The following is a 23,017-nucleotide window of genomic DNA, read 5'->3' on the forward strand; positions in this document are numbered from 1 at the left end:
CGTATTTCCGCAAAAGGGGGACATGGCGGTATGGGGCAAGTACAGTCGACCCCCGTTTATCCGGACTTCATTTATCCGGATCCCGCGGTAACCGGACAAAAGGCACGGGAACGGATTTTCCTCCATGTATTTTGTTCTCGTTTATCCGGACTTCAGCTTCCGGACTCGGACAAGAATTCCAGGGAACGAAAGTCGAAAATTCTTTTAATCCAGCTTCAGTTATCCAGACTACTGTGAGTAAGAGGAGACGCTGACCCCGCTTCGTCACCCTTTTCGCTGTTTTCGGGTTATTCCCGTCACACGTCAGGGACCTACATTCCTCCGTAGGGGATACAACCGTGCACGATGACCTCCTTTTCTATATGTGTGCGTTGGGTTACGTTGACCAGTCGAGTCATTTGGAAATATGTCGAGCAACTGTCCGGTTCTAGAGGGGAAAACTCCAACCCGAGGGCCTGCTGCTTACGGCCCGTTGGCCGATGAAGACATTCCCCTAGCTGAGCTGCGATCCCTGATGCAGAGGCTCACTGCGACTGCCGTAGATGATGCTGCGGTTTCTGACTACGTTGACGTTGATAAGGATGATGACGCGTGTCCAGCTATGACTGTTGACGGTGTGATTGCTGCTGTTGCCTCCGATCATGTGCAGCAAGACGGTGCCGATGACGCCAGTGAGAAACAAGGCTCGGACATTGACACTTTGCGACCGCACTGACATTCTTAGAGCAGCGCAAGAGGGTGGCTCAACTCTATGCAATTAGCAAAAGTTTGCAACAATCGAGTGCCTACACTACTATGTAACAGCTGTCATTGACGAGGTTTCTGTGTTTTAATTAAACCTTGCTCTGTAGAACGTTTCTATTCGGTCGTTTCATTTATCCGGATCCCCGGTATCCGGACGATTTCGCCGGGAACGGCACCGTCCGGATAAACGGGGGTCGACTGTACTATACTGGGGATCAGTCGACAGGTCCTGACGACTGACGGAGGTCCATCAATAATGTGAATAAAGGTGTGCTGTCTTGAATTGTGTGTCCTGTCGACGGGCACAGAGCTGGTAATGACGTCTCCTTTCTAGAAGCCACAGTATTGAGTCTACATACGGTTTTATCTGTGTTGAGGCGTTTTGTATACTTCTGTTTCGCAATGCGCTACTCTGCAGTCTTTAAAGCCTCCTTCGAGCACAGCCATACAATATGTTATGCGCGATGTGGCAAGGCATTATGCATTGGCCCGTCATCCTGTCTTCAACTGAAGAAATACTCGATCTGCATCCGTTTGAACTCGATGGACACGCACTTCATGTATCAGGCCATCGTTGTCCTTCATGGTGAACAATCAATGCGGAACGAATATCAAACCAACTTTTACCGATGTTTTTCCCTGCACCCTCGTCACGTCTACCATCTGTGTCATAATTACGGATTACAACCAAGACCACGCGCATACCGTGGCTGTCTCACACATGTACAAGGAAGAAGTAGACGACGGAGTCTGAAGAAGCATTGGGACCAAAGAGTCTTGTTCTATCGTACTACATCGCTAGTTCTACAGAAGTATGCAAGTGGAAGAGGAATTCGTTTGGCCCTTCATCAGGCGCAAGCACACCGACAACGCCCTCGTCATATTTGGGATTTTCTCTCCCCTTCTGTTGCTCCCAATCGTTCTCATCGGGACAAATGTGAGTGTACCATATAGGAAAGGCGTGGAAATGAAAGTTACGCAGCCAATGCGGATGTAGTTTCGTATCGGGACCACTGGCTTTTTTTAAAGAAAACAGAATAAAAACAAAAATCAGACTCTTTTACGTGGAAGAGGAAGTAATTAGTAACGAAATTGGGTGTAGTTCTGTAGAAGGGCTTATGGCTTTTTCTAATTAGCCGGAGTGTTCAGAAGAGAAATAATGCACTGAAGTGAGAGAAGATCATATAGCCAATATAAAAAAATAAGAATTACAAGAATTTATGGCCTAGAAGTTATTTTATATGCATCTGAACAACCCCATCTGATGCACTTGTAGCGCTGGAGAAACACGGGGATGCTAAGCCTAACGGATTCGAAACTTGTCATCTTGCGAAAGGTAGGGGTCTGAATAACCTCACCTTAGTGAGGTTAGGCTAAGTTAGGTTCTACAGATTGGGGGGGTCTGGGGGCGCCCCCCCCCAAGCACGCACTAGGCGGTGCGGGCGTCGAGACTGTGCCTCGGGTTAGGTCAGAAAGTCCTCATCCAAGATGGCGGATTGCCTCGAAGAAACGAGCGATAAAATTTAATTTTTGTATGTTTGGTACGTTATACGACGTTGATTTTTGTTTCATTTCATCCGTAATTTTCTCATCTTTCTAGTAAAATCATCCGTTATTAGATGTCTACTTCCGTTTGTTTAAAAAAGCCATAAACCCGGTTACGGAACTACATCAACGAAATTAAACAGGAATGACCCTCGTATATTGCGTAAAACGTATAACAATTAAATTTTATCGCCGGTTTCTTGATGGCAATCCGCCATCTTGGCTGATGACCTTACTGACCTAACCCGAGGCACAGTCTCGTCGCCTGCACCGTCTAGTGCGTGCCGGGGGGGGGGGGGGCGCCGCCCATTCCAGACATTTCCTATTCCGACAGACATTCCGCCCATTCCTAACCTCACTAAAGTGAGCTGATTTAGCCCATTTCAACGACCCTACCTTTGGCGAGAGTGCAAGTTTCGAATCCGTTAGGCTTAGCATTCCCGTGTTTCTCCTGCGCTAAAAGTGAATCAGATGGGGTTGTTTAAATGCATATAAAAAAAAAAACTTCTAGTCCACAGAATTTTATAATTCTTACACTTTTAGATTCAGTATATGATCTTCTTCTACTTCTATGCAATATTTACCTTCCTAACCCCTTTCACTAATTTTTAAAAACGAGTGGTCCCGGTACGGAACTACACCCGCGAATGCATTGTGTGTCCTTTTCTGTCTTTTTTTTTTGCGCTAAAATCTGTTTGGATATTACATAGTATGCAGTGGTTCCCAATAAAAATATAGACTACCTCGTCGCGACAAAAGGTTGTCATCAAACCCCGCGTTCCCCTCCACCCGGTTTCCCTCGTGTCGATGTCGGCCGTCTTCACATCTCTCAAGACATGAACGTTAACAAGAACGACACAGTGACATTTTATTAGAGCTACGTTCAGAGCGACTTCTCTGGGCCAAAAAAGTATTGCACAACGGCATGCTGCACAGCACAGCTGCACGCTTTCATCACCTACACCGTACACGAAACGATTTGCGTAGGCTTTTGGCTTCCGCTCGAATTCGAGAAGACTCCACTGCGCGGTGCACAGGGGTGGCATCCAATGTATTCCGCCGTAGACCAAAGCGTGCTTTGCGAACGCAATGCATCCTGGACAGGTCCTGGTCGCACGTCACAGCAACCGTCAAGGCGCACGTGACCTTAAAGATGGCGGCGCCCGCGATCGGCGGCCAAACCGTTTGTAAACAATGCGGTTGTTGTTTCTGGACGACGTTTTGGATGTTTTTCGATCACGGTAATTATTTTTATCTGATAATCTTGCAGTAAAACGCGCAGTTTTGCACACAAAGCCTCGTATTGTTGACTTCCAAAGATGTGCCATGTACTTAAACTAAGGAGAAATGGGCTACCATGTTGCGGAAGAAGCACCGCATAGTTTACGCTAGCAAAATACGGTAATCTCTTGGTGTTATGACGGCGAAAATATGTCGGTAAGCGGTAAAACGACATATAAACAAAGTCACATGACCTGAAAATGACGTTTTCTATGACGTGCGACCAGGACAAGATGGCAGTTTTGCCAAAAGCACCCGCTTGAGGGTAGTTACAACAATGGCGGGTTTGTGTCGGCCCTGTGGCGCGGTGCACCGCGAAGGCGGGGCGTCCGTGTATACCACGATAGACGCAGGTGCGGTGGCCTTTAGTGGGAGTGAGTGGACCACATGACATAGATTTTGGCCCTCGTGCGCAAATGAAAGCAGGCGTGAAAGCGAGGCTGTGTGAAGCATCGAAAGCGTCGCGTTCTCCGCATGCAAGCGTATTCATGAGAAACCTCCGGGTCTGCTACCACGGGCTTCCTGGTAACGCAAGATAGCCGGCATGGTGCCGCATTTTTTAAAAAAAATTGTGGGCCTCTTGTGTGCCTTTAAATTTGTGTGCCGTGCACTCTTAAAAATGAACTTCACCACATCACACGCTCCTAGCCAACCATCATCCCGAATGACAACGTTCTCGCCCCTGATTTGTTGAAAACGGGAGGCGGAGCCTATTTTGTGCTCATTATGCACGGCTCAGAATAGGCTCCGCCTCCCGTTTTCAACAAATCAGGGGCGAGAACATTGTCATTCGGGATGATGGTTGGCTAGGAGCGTGTGATGTGGTGAAGTTCATTTTTAAGAGTGGGTGCCTTGCCTTGTGCCTTTGTGCCTTGCCTTGCCTTCTGCGTTGTGTGCCTTTCAATTTGTGGGCCCCGTTTCGCGAGCCCCTGACGGTCGCGACCTACGGTTTGGGATCCATTGTACTATATCATCGTCACTTATGGATTTTTCTCGAAGTAACGGACATAAAGTCGGAAAATTGCGGATGTACGAGTGTCCTTCGGATTCTTTCTTGCGGATAAACAGACATGCGGAATATTCACAACGTGTTTTAAAATGAAGTACGAAAATAACGTTCCCGGAAGTCATGCGAATGTCTGCTAAAAAGTCGCTGTTTGATGTCATTTGGGCTTAGACGAATTCCACCCCCCCCCCCACCCCCCAATAATGATATTACTGTACTAACCTTACCTAAACTCAAATCAATCATGGCGTTCCGAAAGATGACCATAGGGCGCCCATGCGATGGTTTTATTGCCAGGGGATATCATAGAGAGGGGTGGTTACAGAAAATAATGATGTTTCCGGTACTTGAGGAATTTAAAATTTTCGGTCTCGTTGCCGTTTCCAGACAATTTCGATAACGGTTCCCGTTTCCTGAGCGGATTTTCGTTTCCGTTTCTGTCTCCAGGAAAGGCAACGAAAATATTTTATTCTCTCGTTTTATTTTCGTTTGTTACAGTGTCGATATTTGACGTTTCCGTAACGTTTCGTTTCTAGGACTGCGCTACAAACAGTAGACTATTACGGATTTTTCTCGAATGTCTTTCGAATTCTTTCTCGCGGAGAAACAGAAATGCGGAATCCAGGGCCAGCGAGAGAAATTGCGGTCCACGTGGTTGTGTCATACCGGGGCCCCCGCCTCATGCCTGGGTATTTAGTCTATGTATTTCTACTTTATATGATCAGACTGGTTTCGGGCCCGTCATAGAAGAGGCTGAAGATGCCCGGCCCCAGGGCACCATCCACCGGTGCCCCCTCTCACCGACCCTGGTCCTGTCCACTTGTGTTTTGCGTCTCTGTCCCTACCACCTGCTGAAGCTGAAGGAAATGATACTGCCCTGCTTTCTATATCACACTTTAAGTAGGAAATCACAGAGGCCGTAACAGTAGCCGTAGCGTGCTTCTGTCCGTACCACCTCCTTAAGATCAAGAATGTGATAGCTTCCGGCTTTCTATGTCTGTCATACTTCAAGTAGGAAAGCACAGAAGACGTGTGTGATCTTCCCCGACTCAGGCAACAACTTGGCACACCTTCGGTACAAATTCGAGCGCAGCTAACAGTTAGTTGCCACACTTACGGCATTGCAACGTCGTCCGGATTGGATGGGATCGGATTATTTTAGTATCCCCAGAGGCTTGTGAGACCCCAGTGAGATGTGAATGAGTGAATACTAATATATGCCTGTTTATTTACTAATGCCCTCAAGGCATGTAAGTACTGACTTGTTTTAAAACATCATAAAGTTTTGTTGTGTTAAACTGGGTTGCTGTTTGCTTTCGCGACGTGCGCTTTCCTCTTTGTAGTGCAGTTGTGTGATAAATAGGGTCAAGTTTGGGTGCCCAGCCACTCGGGGGAGTGGGGGGAGAGGGAAATCCCCGAAGCCCAGGCACAGTCCGCGCCTATAGTGTCCAGTACATATTACGGGAAATGTTGATGACCATTAGGGTGTGCGAATTGTCCGCACAAGTAAGAGACTGCTGATTGAGTCAGGAAAGTTTATGCTCTGCTATTCTGCATGATCTGCACAAAAGAATCAGGGTGTATTTCGCACGTTCAGTATGCAATATTCGTATGTTTCATACGTTGAAGAATATGAAATCATCGACCGCGTCAAGTAACCTGAGGGATTTTATCCAGAATATCTTGAATGATGTACCGACGCGTCAAGTTCGCTCCTTGTTGACTGGGCCATAATTGTTTCTCATTCAGGAAGCCAAATGCATCTACTGTGTGTGTACCGCCAGCTTCCTTCTGCTAACCGAAGCCGTACCTGCCCAGATAGTCGCATTTGTCCCCTTTATTGTCTTCATCAACAGGGACTTCACGCAGTTCTACAATTTTCGGACCATACTGGTAAGTATTCGACCATTCGATCATTCGGACCATACTGATATCGCATATGCGTGCAAATTATAAATGGAATACTGACCATTTATAATTTGCACGCATATGCGATATCATGGCGGCCTTCAGTAACAAGAGGAACAATAGCATTATTCCTCGTGTTTTCCTTTGGCTTGCCGAGTGCTTTGCAAGGGCAACTCATAACATTAAATTCTTGTTCCTGGAGAGCCACTGATGGCGGACAATAAAGGTCACTCAAAAACCCGGCTCACGTGACCGTAGCAGATCGTGCAGAGCCACAAAGGTGACGACGCGTAAGGATGCATTTTCAAGGCATTTTTTTTTAGATTGGCGATTTAGATTGAATTGATTTATATTGATTTTTTTTAGATTGGCGATTTTCAAGGCGATTTAGATTGAATTGCGCTGGGATCCGACAATATTCAGCGAAAATATTTTGCATGATCGTGTCTGATAGACTACTTCATTAATTATTGTTGTTGTTGTCTTGTTCGCGCAAACTTCAATGTAATTTTGCTGCTCCTTTAGTGAAACGTAGGGCTCTTTTATATTTCGCTAACGCCCGTCGTTTTTCCATCACTTCTTTCATAGAACGAGCTTCTGCACCAAGTCAGCATAATGGTCATGATACTGAGCATGGAATCCACGAGCGTGTTGCAACGTACGTCCCTCTGGCTACTGGCGTTCTTAGGGACGCGAGCGCGGAACCTGTTGTGCGGCTGCCTCGTGGGTTCCATCTTTTGTTCTTTCTTCATGGGTGACACGGCTGCTGTGCTGCTCATGGCGGGTCTCACGAAGCATGTAGTCAAGACACTACAGGCTGACGTCATTAAGGCTTTCCACCAGCGTACTCTCTACGACAAGGCAACAGCTGGTCTCTCTCAACTTCGGCAGAGGCTGCTCACGGTGAGCGCAGAGTTCGTGCCGTTGACACGCTCTAAAATGAAACTTGCGTTATCCACTGGAAACACCATAAAGTCTTCAACGATAAGTGTGTCTTTCACTCCAGGACTTACAAATCGGTCTTGCGATCCAGGACTTACAAATCAGTGCAGCACGGCGGGGATAGGGACAAACTTTTTTTATGAGTCCATGAGGAACAGGAGGTCTAAGCATTGTCCCCAGCCTTTTGGCGGTAGTGATAAACCCACCACAGTAGAGCGAGCTCGAAGAAAAAAAAAACGGATATACAAAGAAGAAAGGCGGCGTCGCGAGAGAAGAATAAGTTGAGCGTGAATGTAATAAAAAATTGTAATTAAACGCGTTGTGCATCTCGATCGCGGCGCCACTCTCCGCATATGGCGCAGCGCGGCACACTCTGGCACTGACGTCGTGGCCTCATTAACGACATGGCCGTCACTCGTTGCACCACTCGCGTATTGCGTTTGACGCCGTGCGTTCTGCAAGTGATTTCGTCGCTCTTTCGTTATCTTGGCAGGACCGCGTTGATTGGTGCATAACCGCAACAGGTATTGTCTTGGCACCTCAAACGTGTGTACGATCCTCGTTTGAGATAAGTACACTTTAGAGAAGATATTTCGGTGAATTACGTTGTGTAGTGTGATGGAGGTTTTTGAGAACACCGTTCCATTGACCGAAGGTTTTGGTCTTGGTGGCACGCGTATTAGGCGGACCGGCAGCCCGTTTAGTTAAATACTTGGCATTAGTCTAGTTAACTAACCTTATCGAGTCAATTAGATAAAGCAAAATGAAACAATAGCGGCTAACCTTCAGTTGAGTTCATTCGCATGCTGCGTTGTTAGTGCACGTTGGAACAGCCCTCTACGTGTGAAGGTGCGCACCATGTTTCTATCGATAACGTGTGTGAATATGAGGACACATAAGTCCATCTTGTTTGCTTCGACACTTGAAATCGTGTTGCTGCCTGTTATCGGAGGCGTTCTGAAGTCAGTCTCAGTCATACGTTCTGGAGAGACAGTCTCCCCCGGCACCTTATCTGGGGGGAGGCGGACTTGGGAGCTGGTTAGGTTCGCCAATAAGGTCGAGTAAACTTTCAGTTTAGGATTTCGCATATCACATATAGCAGGTGCGTCCGTTCACTCTCTGAAATGTGACGACGTAAGTTTCTGTGCTGTGCAGCCAACACGGATCTAGTAGACGATGAGACGCGGCACACAAGCAAAATGTTTTCTTAATGTGGTTGGAGCAAGCGGAGCAAGCGCTACAACGACTTCAACCTAATCTGAAGGGGGGCAACAAAGGCACCGGTTTTTAACCCACTTGTTTCCTGTCAAAGATTAGTTCTTTGCGCCTTCCTTTGAAGCGCACGTGCAAGCGAGAGACTTCTTTTACTTAGAAGCGCGCTCGAACGAAAAGTTTGCGACTTCTCCGATAGGGGCAGAACGAAGCTCCGCCCCGCATGAGGCGTATAGCGCCACAGGGGTGACAAAAAAACCGCCATTGTTGTCACTACCCTCAAGCGGGTGCTTTTGGCGAAACTGACACCTTGTCCTGATCGCACGTCATAGAAAACGTCATTTTGAGGTCATGTGACATTTGTTTACATGCCGTTTTGCCGATTACCGACTTATTTCTGTCGTCATAGAGCCAAGAGATGAACGTCTATGCGGCGCTTCTTCCGCAACATGGTAGCCCATTTCTCCTTAGTTTAGGTACATCGCATCGGCTCAGTGGGTCTTAAAGGGTCTCTGACCAGAAGCTGAAGAGACTTTTCCTCAGTGGCTACCGATTAAATACACAAAAGCAACTTCGCATACGAAAATGCATGCCTCAACACCTCGTAGTTTTTGTAAACTCGAATTTTGAGCATCGCGGTTCACGCCGGCGCTGGCACACCTAGCGTCAAACCAAGAATACGTACGCATATATAGGAAACTCATCTGGTCATCCCATTGGGATGACGTCAATCGCCCATGCAATCAGCGCGCAGAATGCCGTCACGTGATCGAGCAGTACAACAACATCTTTCAGCAAGAACCAACATTTTTACGCCGATATACTGTTGTCACAATGTGTGGAAATAAAAAATATGTATATACTTCGAAATCTGCGACTTGTTTTATAACTGCGATAATCCAATTAGCGACTTCCGTGGAAAGAGGAACTGGTTATGAGGCTACGGGCTACGATGACTTTCGGGATCCGGCGCGGTGTTTCACAGCGTTAGTGTAGTGTGTGTATTTCCACGTTTTCTTTATTTATATCTTTTGGAACAACGACCAATTTATCGAGGATCACAGACTTCATTTGACGTGCCTCGGTTGTGTCGTCAAAGCGAGATTTCTCGGCGGGCATTCAGTTCCGTACGATACTGCGCGTTCAACCGCAGCGGCAGGTATGGTTGGCAGCGGATTTTGCCAATCGTATTTGAAGAATGCAGACTATGAGACAGACCCCTCATTTTGTATACAAAAGACCTCCGCCTACAAGCAGTCCGCACTGTCTGTTGCATCTGGACGTGATGAGGTTAGTGTCTTCTCTATAATTTACACAGTGATTACTCTCCTTGTGAGAATTACGTTGTGGCATGCAGGTGTTAGGAGAGCATTTACGCAACAAAGCAAAATAAGGATTAAGGATAATTGAAGTTTACGCACTAAATCAAAATATATACTGTTCATTCCGAGTGTTGTTCAGAATGCAGCCATGCCAATGCACTAAGCAACATCCACAGTACGTAAAATGAAGCTGTGTATTCCGCATCTAGGTCTAACGTTTTAATTGCCACAGCAACGTGCACCAATGTAGTTCATGACTTCCTTGGACACGATGTGGAACGAAATGTTGGAAATACAAAGGCAGGGATCAGGCACAAGTTTTCTGGCTAGGTTATGGCTAGAGGTGCAATGTGCTGGACCCTCGTTGCAAAGAGGCCCACCAGGAGTGCCACTACAATCCATCCATGCATCCAGGCCCTCAGCTCCTTCAAGACATGCAAAATACAGTAGACAAAGTGTTCACTTGGAAATCAAGACATTTACACAAAATTGCCTTGCAAATTCAGGATCTTTTAGCGCCATCCCAAACACTTGCCATTACGGTATGAAACCCATCACTGTACCACCTTAGAAGATTCCACTGCTACGGACCAACTACGGAAATCAGCGGAAACCGTTCCTTTTCCGAACAAATTTTTTTCAGCTCATTGGAAATGGCATTCTTGTGTCCAGTTTCAAAACAGAGTTACACAAACTTGTTTCTTATTAGAGACAGGCCACTCTGTTATGTATTTGTGTGTGAAAATGTGCACAGCTCGGTGCAACTGTGTATTTTATTAACGTGGTTGTGATTTGCTGTATGCTCGTAGTGGTAATATCTCAGTTATCGCACACTGTATTGGTGCTATGCACCTCATCAGGCTGATGCCTTTCGGGCCTGGTAGCCTTATATAATTTTCAATAAAATGAGATCCTCATAAAATTATACATCGCTTTTTTATAACAATTTTAGGGTGATGACTTCATGGAAGTGGAAGGAACAGGAGAGGAAGACATCTGGCAATGGCCGTGACAGTTGTCCGTCAGGTACGGGGTCAATTTCTTTTATAAATGTGGTATGTAGCATGAAGTTGTTACTAACAAAAAAGTTCTTTGTTCCCTTTAAAGGAATGTACAGGAGGTGGGCACGCGTAAGGACTTGACATATCTCAATACAACTTAGACCTGTTGCAGTCAACTGTGCAACTGTGCCAATGTGCAACAACTGTTGCACATGATATGTGTGGCTCTAATTACACACACAAGCTTCTGCAGGTTCGATGCATGTATATTTTGAAACATGAAAGACAGAGTGCTGAAAATATATCGGAGGTGAAAAATTCAGCAGTTCATTACAGAAATTTTGTCGATTTATTTTCAGCATTTTGGGAAATATATAGTGATGGCAAGATTACCTGTGTTGTGCTGCCAGACCATCTGCTATTGGAGTTGCATGTCCTAGTTATTATATATAATAGCTGTTTGAGGCTATTACATATTTATTATGCAAGTTTAGTACCTGTGAGTTCCTGCAAATGTGCTCTGCGGTGATCATACTGGACAGAGAGCTATGCCTGTATAATAACAGTGACTAATGTTCTTCTGCCCATAAACCTATTCCTAGGGTACATCTGCACCCTTGGAAGTCACTGGAGAGGCGTGTAAGCTTAGCTGAATTGGTAAGAGCCCTGGATCGGTAATACAGAAGATATGGGTTCAAGTCCTACTACTGGCTAACCTTTCCAGTGACTGCCTTCTTTCATCATTCATTTCTTAGGCACTTGATGCTTTGAACTGGAACTGGAATATGCCTCTGCAATCTGGAACATATCCTAACATCTCTTAAAGGGACTGTCGCATCCGGAACCATGGTTACGAATCCAATACCAATGTGTTCGGTTCACTACCACGAGCTATTTGTTCTTTTTCTCCTTCCAAAACTGCCCGGGTGATAAGGAATCGAATTTAAAAGATCCGGTTTCGTTTCGATCATCGAAAGCGCCAGCGCCAACAACATCGCGTGACGCAAGGTGGAATCTGGCTAATCCGCGGTGAAGGACGCTGTCGTCTGCCGCCAAGTCTGGGGCTGCTTTGTTTTCTTCCTGCACGTCGCCCGTATTCACATGTGACACTTTCTAGTGACGCGGATACTCTTTGTGAATCGGGAGAATCTCTACGCTTGCATCCTTCGCGTGAGATGTCGTTTGGAAACCGACGCAGCGTTCCTGACTCCAGGAAAACCTCCTTCGAAAACCTCGATGTTTGATTTCGCACGCCTAGGGTACAGCTACAGCCAAACCCCAGACGAAGCGAAAGTTAGACGCAGCTACATCACTAACGGGTATCCAGATGAAGCAAGGAGTGTTCATGCTGTCCGTGTATGCTCCTCGCGTTTCACCGATAATGTGTACCTGGATGAGAACATCATGCAAGTGCAACTTGGATTGACACAAAAAAGGAAAGAGCTGAAACTTGACGCCGTTCCGACAGTGTTACACGAACAAAGGGAGCCCGCAACTTCGACAGTAAGTCACAATGTCTATGTAGTTTCCCAATCGGATCTGTCACTCTTGCGCGTGAGTAACTTAGCAGCAGAAGACGAAATCGGTACTACTTAACGTTTCCGCTAACCCATGATTAATAAATAAATAAAATACAATAAACAAGTAAAAGAACATGATGTCATTCATATGAACGTGATTGGCTTTTCTCGTTGTCGGACGCGTTATCATGAAACTTTCCCTGTTACTGAACCTGTGACTTTTGTGGAATGTGGTAGACATAATTGGCGAATTGTTCTGTGTATTACAGCTGCAGGCAGCTCGACAGGGTCAAGCGCAAGTGGTAGGTATATTACTTAAATACATATAATGTGTTTACGATTTTTGGACACAGAACAAATCGCAAACTATGAACCCCGATCACTAAAAGGAAGAACTGACGCTGTTTGTGTGCTGGTGTTAGAAACAGGCACCATCTACAAGCAGTACCTCTGTCCGTAACATAAGCGCAATAAACCACTTCCCAGTTTCCTTTTATCTCGTTGTTTGTGAACTGTTTGTGTGCTGTAGGGCGGCGGTTTTTGTGGTTGTCGTAGCCAACTTGAGGTGCACTTTTCAAGTTCAGTGTTATAGAAGGAGCAGGTGCTGCTGATCAAGTCCCATCCATCCATGAAACGGCATCAAACAATGTCCGTGTGTGCACGACAATTTTGCTGAGGGACCTGGTTTTTACCCTAAGGCCTTTACGACGCCTCTGACAAATTAGGATCTTCCAGAACAGTGCTTTCTTCATCCAAGTTCAAGAGAAGTAAAGAGAATGACTTCATGGCTTCTACTGACATCTCACAGCTACATGCCAAGACAAAATAACTGGAAAGAAGGAAACGAAAAACAAAGAAAAAAAGGTCCTTTTCAGGTCAACCCAAATGTTTGTGCGGAGGCTGTCACCAACAACTTTATTGTGAAATGATGAATGATGCTGATGCAGCTTTGAGATTAAGCCCTTGTTTCCCTTTTTGCAATGCTATACATTACTGCCGGTTAAATGTAAAATGATGCAACTACCTCCAGACATTAAAGGGGCTACCAGAGATGTAGTGTCAATTCAACAGAAAAGCTGCATGTTCTGCGAGACACTGTCACATAAGCATTGGCCAAATTTGCTGTCCTATGAGCTTTGATAGGATATGCTGTAGATAGTAAGAGGCCTCTTACTGTTAAAGGGAGGTGCATTATTCGAGTAGTGGGGTCTGAGGCATGAGGGTCATTTCAGGATGTACTACCACTTCCAAAAGATTACACTTGGTTGTGCCCAGAGATCGATCCAGATCCCCCCCCAACACCCCGAGTTTTTTTTTTTTTTCCTGTGTACCACTGTTATAATGTAACCGCAGCCCCAATTTTTTTTGCAACACCCCCCAAGCTTGAGGTTCTCGGTGAACTACTGATTGTGCGTTTGGAAAAGGTAAGTGAAGGTGGAACTCGTCTACCCCATGTTAATTACCCGAAGTCCATGAAACCGTCCAGAAATGTAAGGAACACACAATTCTCGATTTTCATTGCAATTGAAGTACTTACGAAGCTGTTTTTTTGTGAGTCCCCGCTTCAGATCCCGAGGGACATTGCCAGTGCTGTGCACGCTGATAACTCTCTGTGCATAGCAAATAATAAATATCTGTGCATGAAGAGTTGGATGTAGACTTGTGCAATGGCTCTTGAATGGACAACACTCAGTCAACACAAAGATTTATTCACATTTGCGTAACTTATTGCCTGTCATTATAATAATTATTATAATACATAGACAAGAGGTAATGCTCTGCCAAGGATCTCTGAAGTTAGTCTTGAAAGCTGTTTTCAAGACAGTGGTGCTAAAAAGATTGGATCAATGACAGGTATCAAAATTTGTTTTGCTGTATCAAGGCAGAACAATCTTCCGTGGGAATGACAAATTGTACACATTCACATTTCCAGACAGATGTATCACTTACTATGATAACGAGGTGTAACTGTACCATTAGTGAGTTATGAAACGTTACCTGATATTATTTGACGCGTTATATTCCTCACATGCTATAATACTGCCAACGATAAGAAGCATTACACTACCATTAAAAGTATAACTGTCACTTATGGCCAGGTAGTTTATTGCTCCTGCATATTTCTTTGCACTTCTCGGGATTACTGTGGTAACACAGATTCTGTTTCTCATTTCTCAATTGTAAACTACACAAGTCTATTATGGTGTAGGTGAACAGGAAATGAGGCACACTAAAGATGATAGTCCTGATAGGACCGGGATGGAAAAACGTTGGCGAATCATGCTGACGACACACCCAGGAATCTGTCGTCTGTTTCTCGGTCCAAGGAATCTCCAAACTCAGCTTGTAAACACACAATAAGCAGTGAACCTGACGTAGCTGTAAAAAGAAAGGACACTTTCCTAAACACGTAGCACAGTTAATTTCCTGACAATCATTCTAATTCTAACCCGGCCCTTGAGTTGCACAGTTGGTTAGAGCCTTCGTAACCTTTATGGGGCATTCGTCGTGTGTGCAAACAACTACGAAAATAAGGATTGCTCAACGTGCCTATCTATCGTGGGTACAGTAGGCGGAGACTGTGATCGTCGCTGCAATACTGCGGTGGATACATCACAAGAAGTTTTGGCCGAAGACAGAGAGCTGGGAACAAAGTGTGATGCGTGCTTACACTGTACTTTGCCGTCATTGCACAACTCTGCCACTTCACCAGCACTGCAGCATATAGGTACTCATCCGGTTCCTGGGGAGCACAGACGCCGCACAAACACTTGGATTAAACACTTGGATTGTTTCCTGCGTCGTAGTGAATGTCACGGGATTAAGTATTGAGCACTCCGATCATGAACGTACCTAAAGCAGTGGTCCTGAGGCTCGTTCTGTTGCGCTAACGCAGCTGCCGCACGTACATCACCAGTGACTTGCAGAAGAAGCGGATCCGTCGAATATGGGCCGTCATTAAACATGTATATTGGTCACGGGATCTATTACTAAAGACATTTGAACAGCACGATTCGCCACTTACGCGTTCCGAGTCCGCCATCTCCGTATGTGCCTTCGCCTTCGCTGACGTTGCTAAAGATTCTCAGCAGGGAGTTCCGCTTGACGCCCGCATCCGTCGTCTGCTGTAGCGCCGCTTACACACGAATTATGCAAAAAGTATTCCGTCGATCGGGATGGGACTTTCGGAGTCATGGTCAGTGAATGACGGGGAATCTCATTTCACTGTGGTTTCGGAATTGATCTGTGGTCGATGCGACTGTCCCTTTAACCCTTCGATTTTTTTTGCTTGGTGTATAAAAATTGACACATGCCGAGATATTTCTGCAACTAAATGCTTCAAAATTTGTTCCAGTCACCGCGATTTTATTGTCCTTTAACACATGATCATATTTTGGGTGGTAGCTGCTGGCATATTCTATGATAGGCAAGCCTGAGCGATGAGCAAGACACGTAAACAAACACAAACACGTGTTCGTGTTTGTTTACGTGGCTTGCCTATCATGGAATTTATCCATCAGCTAGCCTGCATTTACGCCATTCTGCTGGCATATGCACAGAGTTAATATATAGAAGTTAATATAGACATTCGCAACGACATGAGCACCACCTTTTTCTCCTTTCTTCAATGGCGGTAAGTAATGTATATTTTTCCTTTTATACTGTACTTCCCCAAGTGTCTGCCTTAGTTTGGTTACATTTGTAAATTTGAAACTTCGTGTGTTTTATTATTCATCTCCGGTCTCCGGCTAACCTGACGAGTGAGCCAGATATCCCACATTGGACACCCTCCGATCTAACCCTGGGAACGAGGCTTAGACGGAAGTGAGCAAGTGGGGGGGGGATACCCCCCCACTGCGCGTGTAATATGTACTGACCTAACCTAACGTAACCTCACTAAGGAATTTGCAAATTACAGCGCAATTTATTACTAGCGACGCGCGACTTCCGGTTAGCCTTGTTCGCAGGAGAGGGGTCCGATATGGGAATTTTGCAATTTCGCTAACCTGACACGATAGGGTGTATGGGTGTATGCTATAAAAGGTCAGTCACATTTTCGCACGTGGCAGAGTGAAGAAGTTACGCCAGGAATCCCTACAAATAAATCGTCGTTATCAGGCACTGAGCTACAAAATAAATACGGCCACGCAAACTTTCGTCTTCATGCATTTCCTATGCGCTATATCAACGTAAACACGCCAGTCTGTCGATAGTTGTTTGTAGCTTTCGCATGGGGCGCTAGTGACGTTGAATCCGAAACAAACTCATGTGGGCCAGTGTTGCGGATTTGAATCCACGGATTTGATTTAAATCCGGATTTAAATCCACCAGAGGGCTGGCGGATTTGATTTGCGATTTGATTTGCGCAAAAAAATATGGGCAGGATTTGGATTGAATCGCATTTTTCACTAATGATTTGGATTTGGATTCAATCGCATATTCCACGAATGATTTGGATTTGGATTGAATCGCCCCTTTTTCAGCGGATTTGCGCGTGGATTTTGCCAAGCTCCCTCACAAGATGCATGGATTTGAAATTGAGCGAAGCGCCGTTTCACATTCTACGCGATGTGACCTTGTCTGAAATCTGCACACGCACTAGCGGCGTCCTCTCTCCAGAGCGACCTCCCCTCGTCGCACTGAGGGAACACCAGGTGCAGTTCTTTGAACGTAGTTAACGTTATTCTGTCGATTGGACGGCACCTTTCCCGTGGACACCTAGCTGAGTCTTCAAGCACGAGCCGTTTCAAGCCTGCCAAATCATGTCGCGAAGTTCTTGGTCTTCGCCGTCATATTGAACGCATAGGTACACGCATTCACGTCAAAACAAAATAAAAACGAACAATAAATATATCACATCCTATCATTTCGGGAAGGCAAGCCTTTCCTACTCCCACGGACAATCATGGCAAGATGTGCCACTCTTCCTCACATACCTTTTTTTTCCCTTGATTACAACAGCCTGTACTGTGCGAGGAAAATTTTTACAAAGCCCCGAAACGTCAGCATTAAAATAGACCCATGGACTCAGGGGCGGATTTAAGGGTCTGTGATGGGGGTGGGAGCGATCTTAAGGAAATTTCGTGCTTTGCGGCGTAGCATCGTCCAGGAGATAGGGTTTTTACATAGGGAACACGACTGTATGGGAGGCGGTCGCCCCCCCCCCTTAAAACCGCCCCTGCTACATGTTTAGTATAAGTATTCGTAACATGTCCCACGATTTATTAACGATCCATTTAATGGTGACCACCAGGGTATATAGTAACCAACGACCTGTGGTCTTTCGAGTACTGATGGTAGAAATCGACTCAGGCGTGTGTTTTTGGGCGTAGCTGAGCCTAGGCCCGCGATAGGAATTCCTTCACTCAGGCGTGTTCGCCCGGTGCTAAATGACGAGGAGGTTCCTGACCCAAAATCCCTTTTGGGAAGGTGTACCATACCTACCAACTCCACACTGTTCATGCCCCGTGAAGCCCGAGTCAACACCAACACGATACGTGATGATGGAGATGGAGATTGTGCACCGCCCCTCCCAGAGTGAGCCAGTCATCTACGATTCAATGCACTTTTAGTATCACTTTTTCTATTTTGGTGTAACACAAAAATTTAAGGGCACTTAACGAATTACGTGTTGGCAGTGCAACAGAAAGTGCGGCTGATTTTCGATAAAGTTTTACTATTTTCTTTTTGGATGCCTTTAACTCAACTCCCATCATTCATTCATTACATGTATTTTCGTTGGGCTTCCTTTGCGCCCCTCTTCCACTGGCATTGCGCAATTCCGCACGGCGGAGTGGCCAGCTGTCGGCTACGCGCCGGGGAGGAGAGCCGTCTGAACCAACGGGGAATTAAATGACGGAGGACGAGTTTTTTTCGTGAGGAGGAATCTAATGCTATCACACTGCAGGGCTGTGGGCTCGGGCAATTCTCGGGACTGCCTAGCTCTGGGGGAAGTACTCATGCCCTCCAAAACGCGGCCGGTGTTAGCTTCCAGCTAATCGTACGGCGGCTGGTCGCGCGTGAAATACAACATCCACATTCAACGATCCCAACGATCCGAAATGGCTGCGCGTCTTCAACCTTTAAGAAGGAGCACGCTCGGCATGCCCGTTGCCCGCACGGGGAGTGCGAACGCTAGAGGTGACACAGTCAGGTCGCCTTCTGTCCACTCTTGAGTAGTTCCATTTTAAATCGACAAGCGTGGGAAATTGACAATTTTTAATTTCCATGAAAAAATATATATGTTAGATACATCTCGATTGATGACAAATGCAACAATTTCGAGCTCCATCCGATGAACCGTTTCTGATATGGAGAGGCGGAAGGTTGCGGCGGCGTATGTTGGTTCGAATTTTTTCCCAACTTTGACCTCATAGCAACGCGCTTCTTGCTTTACCACATCCTTCAAATTTGGCTGATAAAAACTATGGGTTCAAGACAGCTTGCGGAAAAAGTCCCGTGACTCCTAATTTAAAGGGGCGCTATGAAAAAATTCACGAACACAGCACTTCCGGCAAAAAATGTACGATTTGGAACTTTTATTGTTCATGAGCGGTTAAACGCATTCCCTTGAAGGTAGATTCATTAGAACCGCTAACTCATTCTCTATCGAGTGGTATAGATATCATTTATATAGCTCCTGTGGTGGAGCGAGCAGACGGCTGTAAGTAGAAGCAACTCGCCAAATTGCTCCCCGCCCCCAATCGCCCCCCAAAACGTGAGTTTATACATTGAATTTCCCTCTCCCCCCACCCCCACTACGCGCTCCGACAAAGAAACCGCCCCCAAATCGAGCGTCTGGATCCGCGCCTGACACAGGCTGGTACGTGGTGACTGATAGTCTGGTACACGCCGAGCAGGCGTAATCGAAAATGTCTTTCTAAACTCAAAAATTTGTGTCCTAAAATATGAATAAAATTTCGGCCAGCGGATTGATAGGTTGGCCCTTTATATCGTCATCAATCAGACGAAATTTATTGCTCTTTGTGCCTTGTCACGCTGTTATTTAAGCGTTGTTTAGTGAATACGTGCAATATTAGTAACTTGTAGACACGGTTATAGGTCTAGTAGTGCTACTGCACGAATTTTGGCTCCCGGATTTGTCAAAAGATTCGATAAATCCGGATTTAAAAGCGGATTTGATTTAGGTCCAGAAAAACAAATCCGGATTTAAAAGGATTTGATTTAACGCGTCAAAATTAAATCCGGACTTGATTTGGATTTGATTTAACGTGTCAAAATTAAATCCGGACTTGATTTGGATTTGATTTACTACCTTCAGAAAAATGCGGATTTGATTTAAATCCGATTTGAGCGGCCAAATCCGCAACACTGACTGTGATACACGATACGTACCCGTGGTACTCATTGAGATTTACGTTTAACGAAGCTTGATACGATTTGGTTTAGATGTTTTCTGCGAATGTTGCGGTTTGTATGGCGCCTCCCAGCGAAACATTTCAGCTCCTCTTAGCAGACGACAGTCTGTTTGCCGTTTGTTGCGAGAACGACACTTTTAGCCGCCCTTCTAACGTTTTTATTGCATTGATTTTGTGTCTCTATACAGTTTCATTGAACTCTATTATTCCTGTTATTATATTCGTTCGTGTTCCATTTGTTTCTGCAGTATTTTGTATCTTTGTGCCTTGCGCCAGCTGACGGTTCAGGAGCGTACACATGTGAACACAGCTGTTACGTCGGTATAGCGCATAGGAAATGCATGACGACGAAAGTTTGCGTGGCCGTATTTATTTTGTTACGCAGTGCCTGATATCGACGGTTTTTTTGTAGGGTTTCCTGGCGTAACTTCTTCACTCTGCGGCAGCGGAAGTCTGTCTGTCAAGTAGGTACCGCGCCACGCGCGAAAATGTGACTGACCTTTTATAGCATACACCCTAGCAGCACGACGCTCTTAAGTTGACCACCTGGTCATGTTTTCTACCAAATTCCCCATATTTCTGGATTTTGCAGACAATTTGACAAACCCGGATTTGAAATGGGATTTGATTTGACACGAAAAAAAAGGCAAATAAGCAAGAAAGGTGCTTTACTTTGTTTTCCATAATATTAAACGCGCTAGTACTCGAGTTAAAAGGGATGCATACATTACTATGGTTCGCCCTACTTTGGATTGTGCATGTACAGTATGCGATCCGCACGAAATGTTTTTAATTCAGGAGAGGGTTCAGAATATGCGGCCATATGAGTTGCATGGATGTTAGGATAAGGCAGCGTTCACACAGGGCAACTTTTTCCAGCAACTATGAGCAACTTCGGAGTTGCTGTCAACCGACAACCTCCAGCAACTCGAGTTACTCAGAGTTGCTGCGAATCGCTAGCCGACCGAAAGGTGGTGGTGGTGGGTGGTGAAAGGGCTTGCCGTTGTCGGCCGACCGAAAACTTGAGAAGTTGCTAGTGCACCGGCCAATCAGCGAGGGGAGCATTGACATGTGACTCCCGATGGCGTTGTGGATCTCGTTCATGGATTCATGGGTTCAGGTGCAGCTGAGGAATAACTTTTTTCTTTTTTTACGAACTTCACGGAAACATATCAGTTGCCATTTCTGGGAGGTAATAATGATCTATTGGGGCAATAAAACGGACTGAAATTTGATAAACAGCAACTAAAGAAAAGATTCCACCAGTTCGATTTAGGGTTGCTTGTGGGTGGAGCTACCGAGTTGCTCCGTGTGAACGCGGACTCGAAATTGCTCGAAAGACGTTGGTTTGAGCTGCTTCGAGTTGCTGGGAAAAGTTGCCCCGTGTGAGTGCCGGCTAAGAGAGATAAAGTCCAGATTAGGTTGGGATAGTTTGTCGACAAGGAGACAGCAGTTACGTTTGCAATTTTCAGATAAGATTATTAATGATAAAATTAGCATATGACAGAGGAACCTCCATCGTACATCTAATCGAGATTGATCATCACAGGAAAATTCAGCCCAACGGATGTATAGAGCTTATTTTTGGGGGGACCTGAGTACGTGTTGTCTTATACATGTGTGCTTTTAAATTTTTCTAGGCTTCATCTTCAGAACGGTGAGTTCTGTTCTATCTACTATCTAGTATCTAGTAGTATCTATCTGTTCTATCTATCTATATCTATCTGTTTTCAAAACTACAATGAAGCCTGAATACAGGTACCCTTGAAAGGAAAGCTATCGGGACTGGTTTTCTTTGTGTGAATATAAGCAAAAAGAACTGCATCAACATTAAGGTGCGCATGCTAACATGTTCTCTGGTGTTCTAGTTTTTTTTCTAGTGCGTAAAAACATCTTAACAGCCGACCAGAAAAAGAACCTTGATTCTCTGAAAAGAATTTGAAGAACTGTCCACATAGGGCAAGGCAGGTGGTAGCGGTATCTCGGCAACATCACGTTCGTGGAAGACCTTTACGACTCTTGCGTAGGTGTTTGGCAGGCTGTCTTCCCCAGTAGCCACCAATCGCACTATTCTTGTATTCCTAATTGGTACTACGCAATCCATGGTACCTCTCCAAGCATACACGGTCGCAACCTCATGAAAATATTAAAAAAATGCATTATGAACTAAACACTAGACACGAGAGACGACCTGATCATGAAACCAGCAGACCAGGTGGGTAGCATGCAGGGAAATGTAACGGAATCTTTTTCATTTCCGTTACTGCCTCCGTTTCAGTTTCCATTACTAGGGATGGGCCAACGGAATCCTTGAACCCTAGGCAGGGATTTGGGAATCCCAATCGCAAAAAAACGTCGAATCGAATCTTTTGAATCCGCCAACCGCGTTTGCTTTTTGTCTTTTTTTTTCTTTCTTTTTTATTTGCTCATGAGGAGTGCGCCAAAATCCTGATTGGCCAGTGGATGTTTTCTTGTTTGTCTGTTTATATTGCTTCAGACTGAAACTTTTTAGAAATAACTCTTACGTTGCAAGTTGAAAATTTATCCGGTTTTACTTATTCGATTGTTTCCCAGATTTATGGAAAGAATTCAGGCTCGAGAGTTTAGGTAGCTTTTTCCCGGAGCGGATGAACAGCACGTTACATAAATTACGCTTAAAGGGACTATCTCATCCGGGAACGTATTTATGATACCGATAGGGTAATGTTTGTCACCGCTTCAGAGTCAATTTGGCGAAATTTCTCTTCCGGAAACAGCTTCGATATTAAATAAACGAGTTTTAAAGGTTCGCATTCAATCTGCAGCCAACACGATGATGACATAAGCGAGACACACGTATGGGAGCGCAGCGCAGGCGATTGTCTCCGAGGTCGTCTGCTTGGCGTTCGCATCGCGCTATACTAAGTGAAAAGTCTTCGGCAAATACGCTGACTTTCGCTTACCAGTGTGAGACCTGACGTAACCACGTTGTGTGAAACACGGTGTTACGCTCCTGGCTGTACGAACATGTTCAACGCTAAGCAGAAACAACATTCCGCGAGCCGATCACAGAGAAGACGCCGTCCCCTAGCATTCCGGCTCGCCCGCCCGCCTGTCGGTCGGGCGCCAAGGCTACCAAGGTCCCTCCGGCCGCTCCATGATTGGTCTCCTCCACGTC

The 23,017-nt window shown here is 45.5% G+C and overlaps 2 protein-coding genes across 5 annotated transcripts in view; both read left to right on the forward strand.

Moving 5' to 3' along the window:
- Window positions 1-1,472: 1,472 nt before the first annotated feature.
- On the forward strand, window positions 1,473-8,180 carry LOC135370151 (Na(+)/dicarboxylate cotransporter 3-like). The gene is made up of 3 exons (XM_064603845.1): window positions 1,473-1,681; window positions 6,326-6,469; window positions 7,073-8,180. Exons 1-3 carry the CDS (start codon window positions 1,559-1,561, stop codon window positions 7,709-7,711), a joined length of 906 nt encoding a protein of 301 aa, XP_064459915.1. The 5' UTR covers window positions 1,473-1,558; the 3' UTR covers window positions 7,712-8,180.
- A 13,320-nt stretch (window positions 8,181-21,500) lies between these two features.
- Window positions 21,501-23,017, forward strand: part of LOC135370399 (zinc finger protein 883-like) — a 33,278-nt gene continuing 31,761 nt past the window's right edge. For 3 of the 4 annotated variants that reach the window (XM_064604138.1, XM_064604142.1, XM_064604141.1), the window contains exon 1: window positions 21,501-21,517. The gene's annotated coding sequence lies outside the window, so the exon portion shown is untranslated. Of the gene's footprint in view, window positions 21,518-21,725; window positions 21,884-23,017 lie in introns of those variants that run through there. The other variant, XM_064604140.1, reaches the window with a different exon arrangement.

This window comes from Ornithodoros turicata, chromosome 10 (assembly GCF_037126465.1).
Source record: "Ornithodoros turicata isolate Travis chromosome 10, ASM3712646v1, whole genome shotgun sequence".
NCBI classification, from domain to species: domain Eukaryota; kingdom Metazoa; phylum Arthropoda; class Arachnida; order Ixodida; family Argasidae; genus Ornithodoros; species Ornithodoros turicata.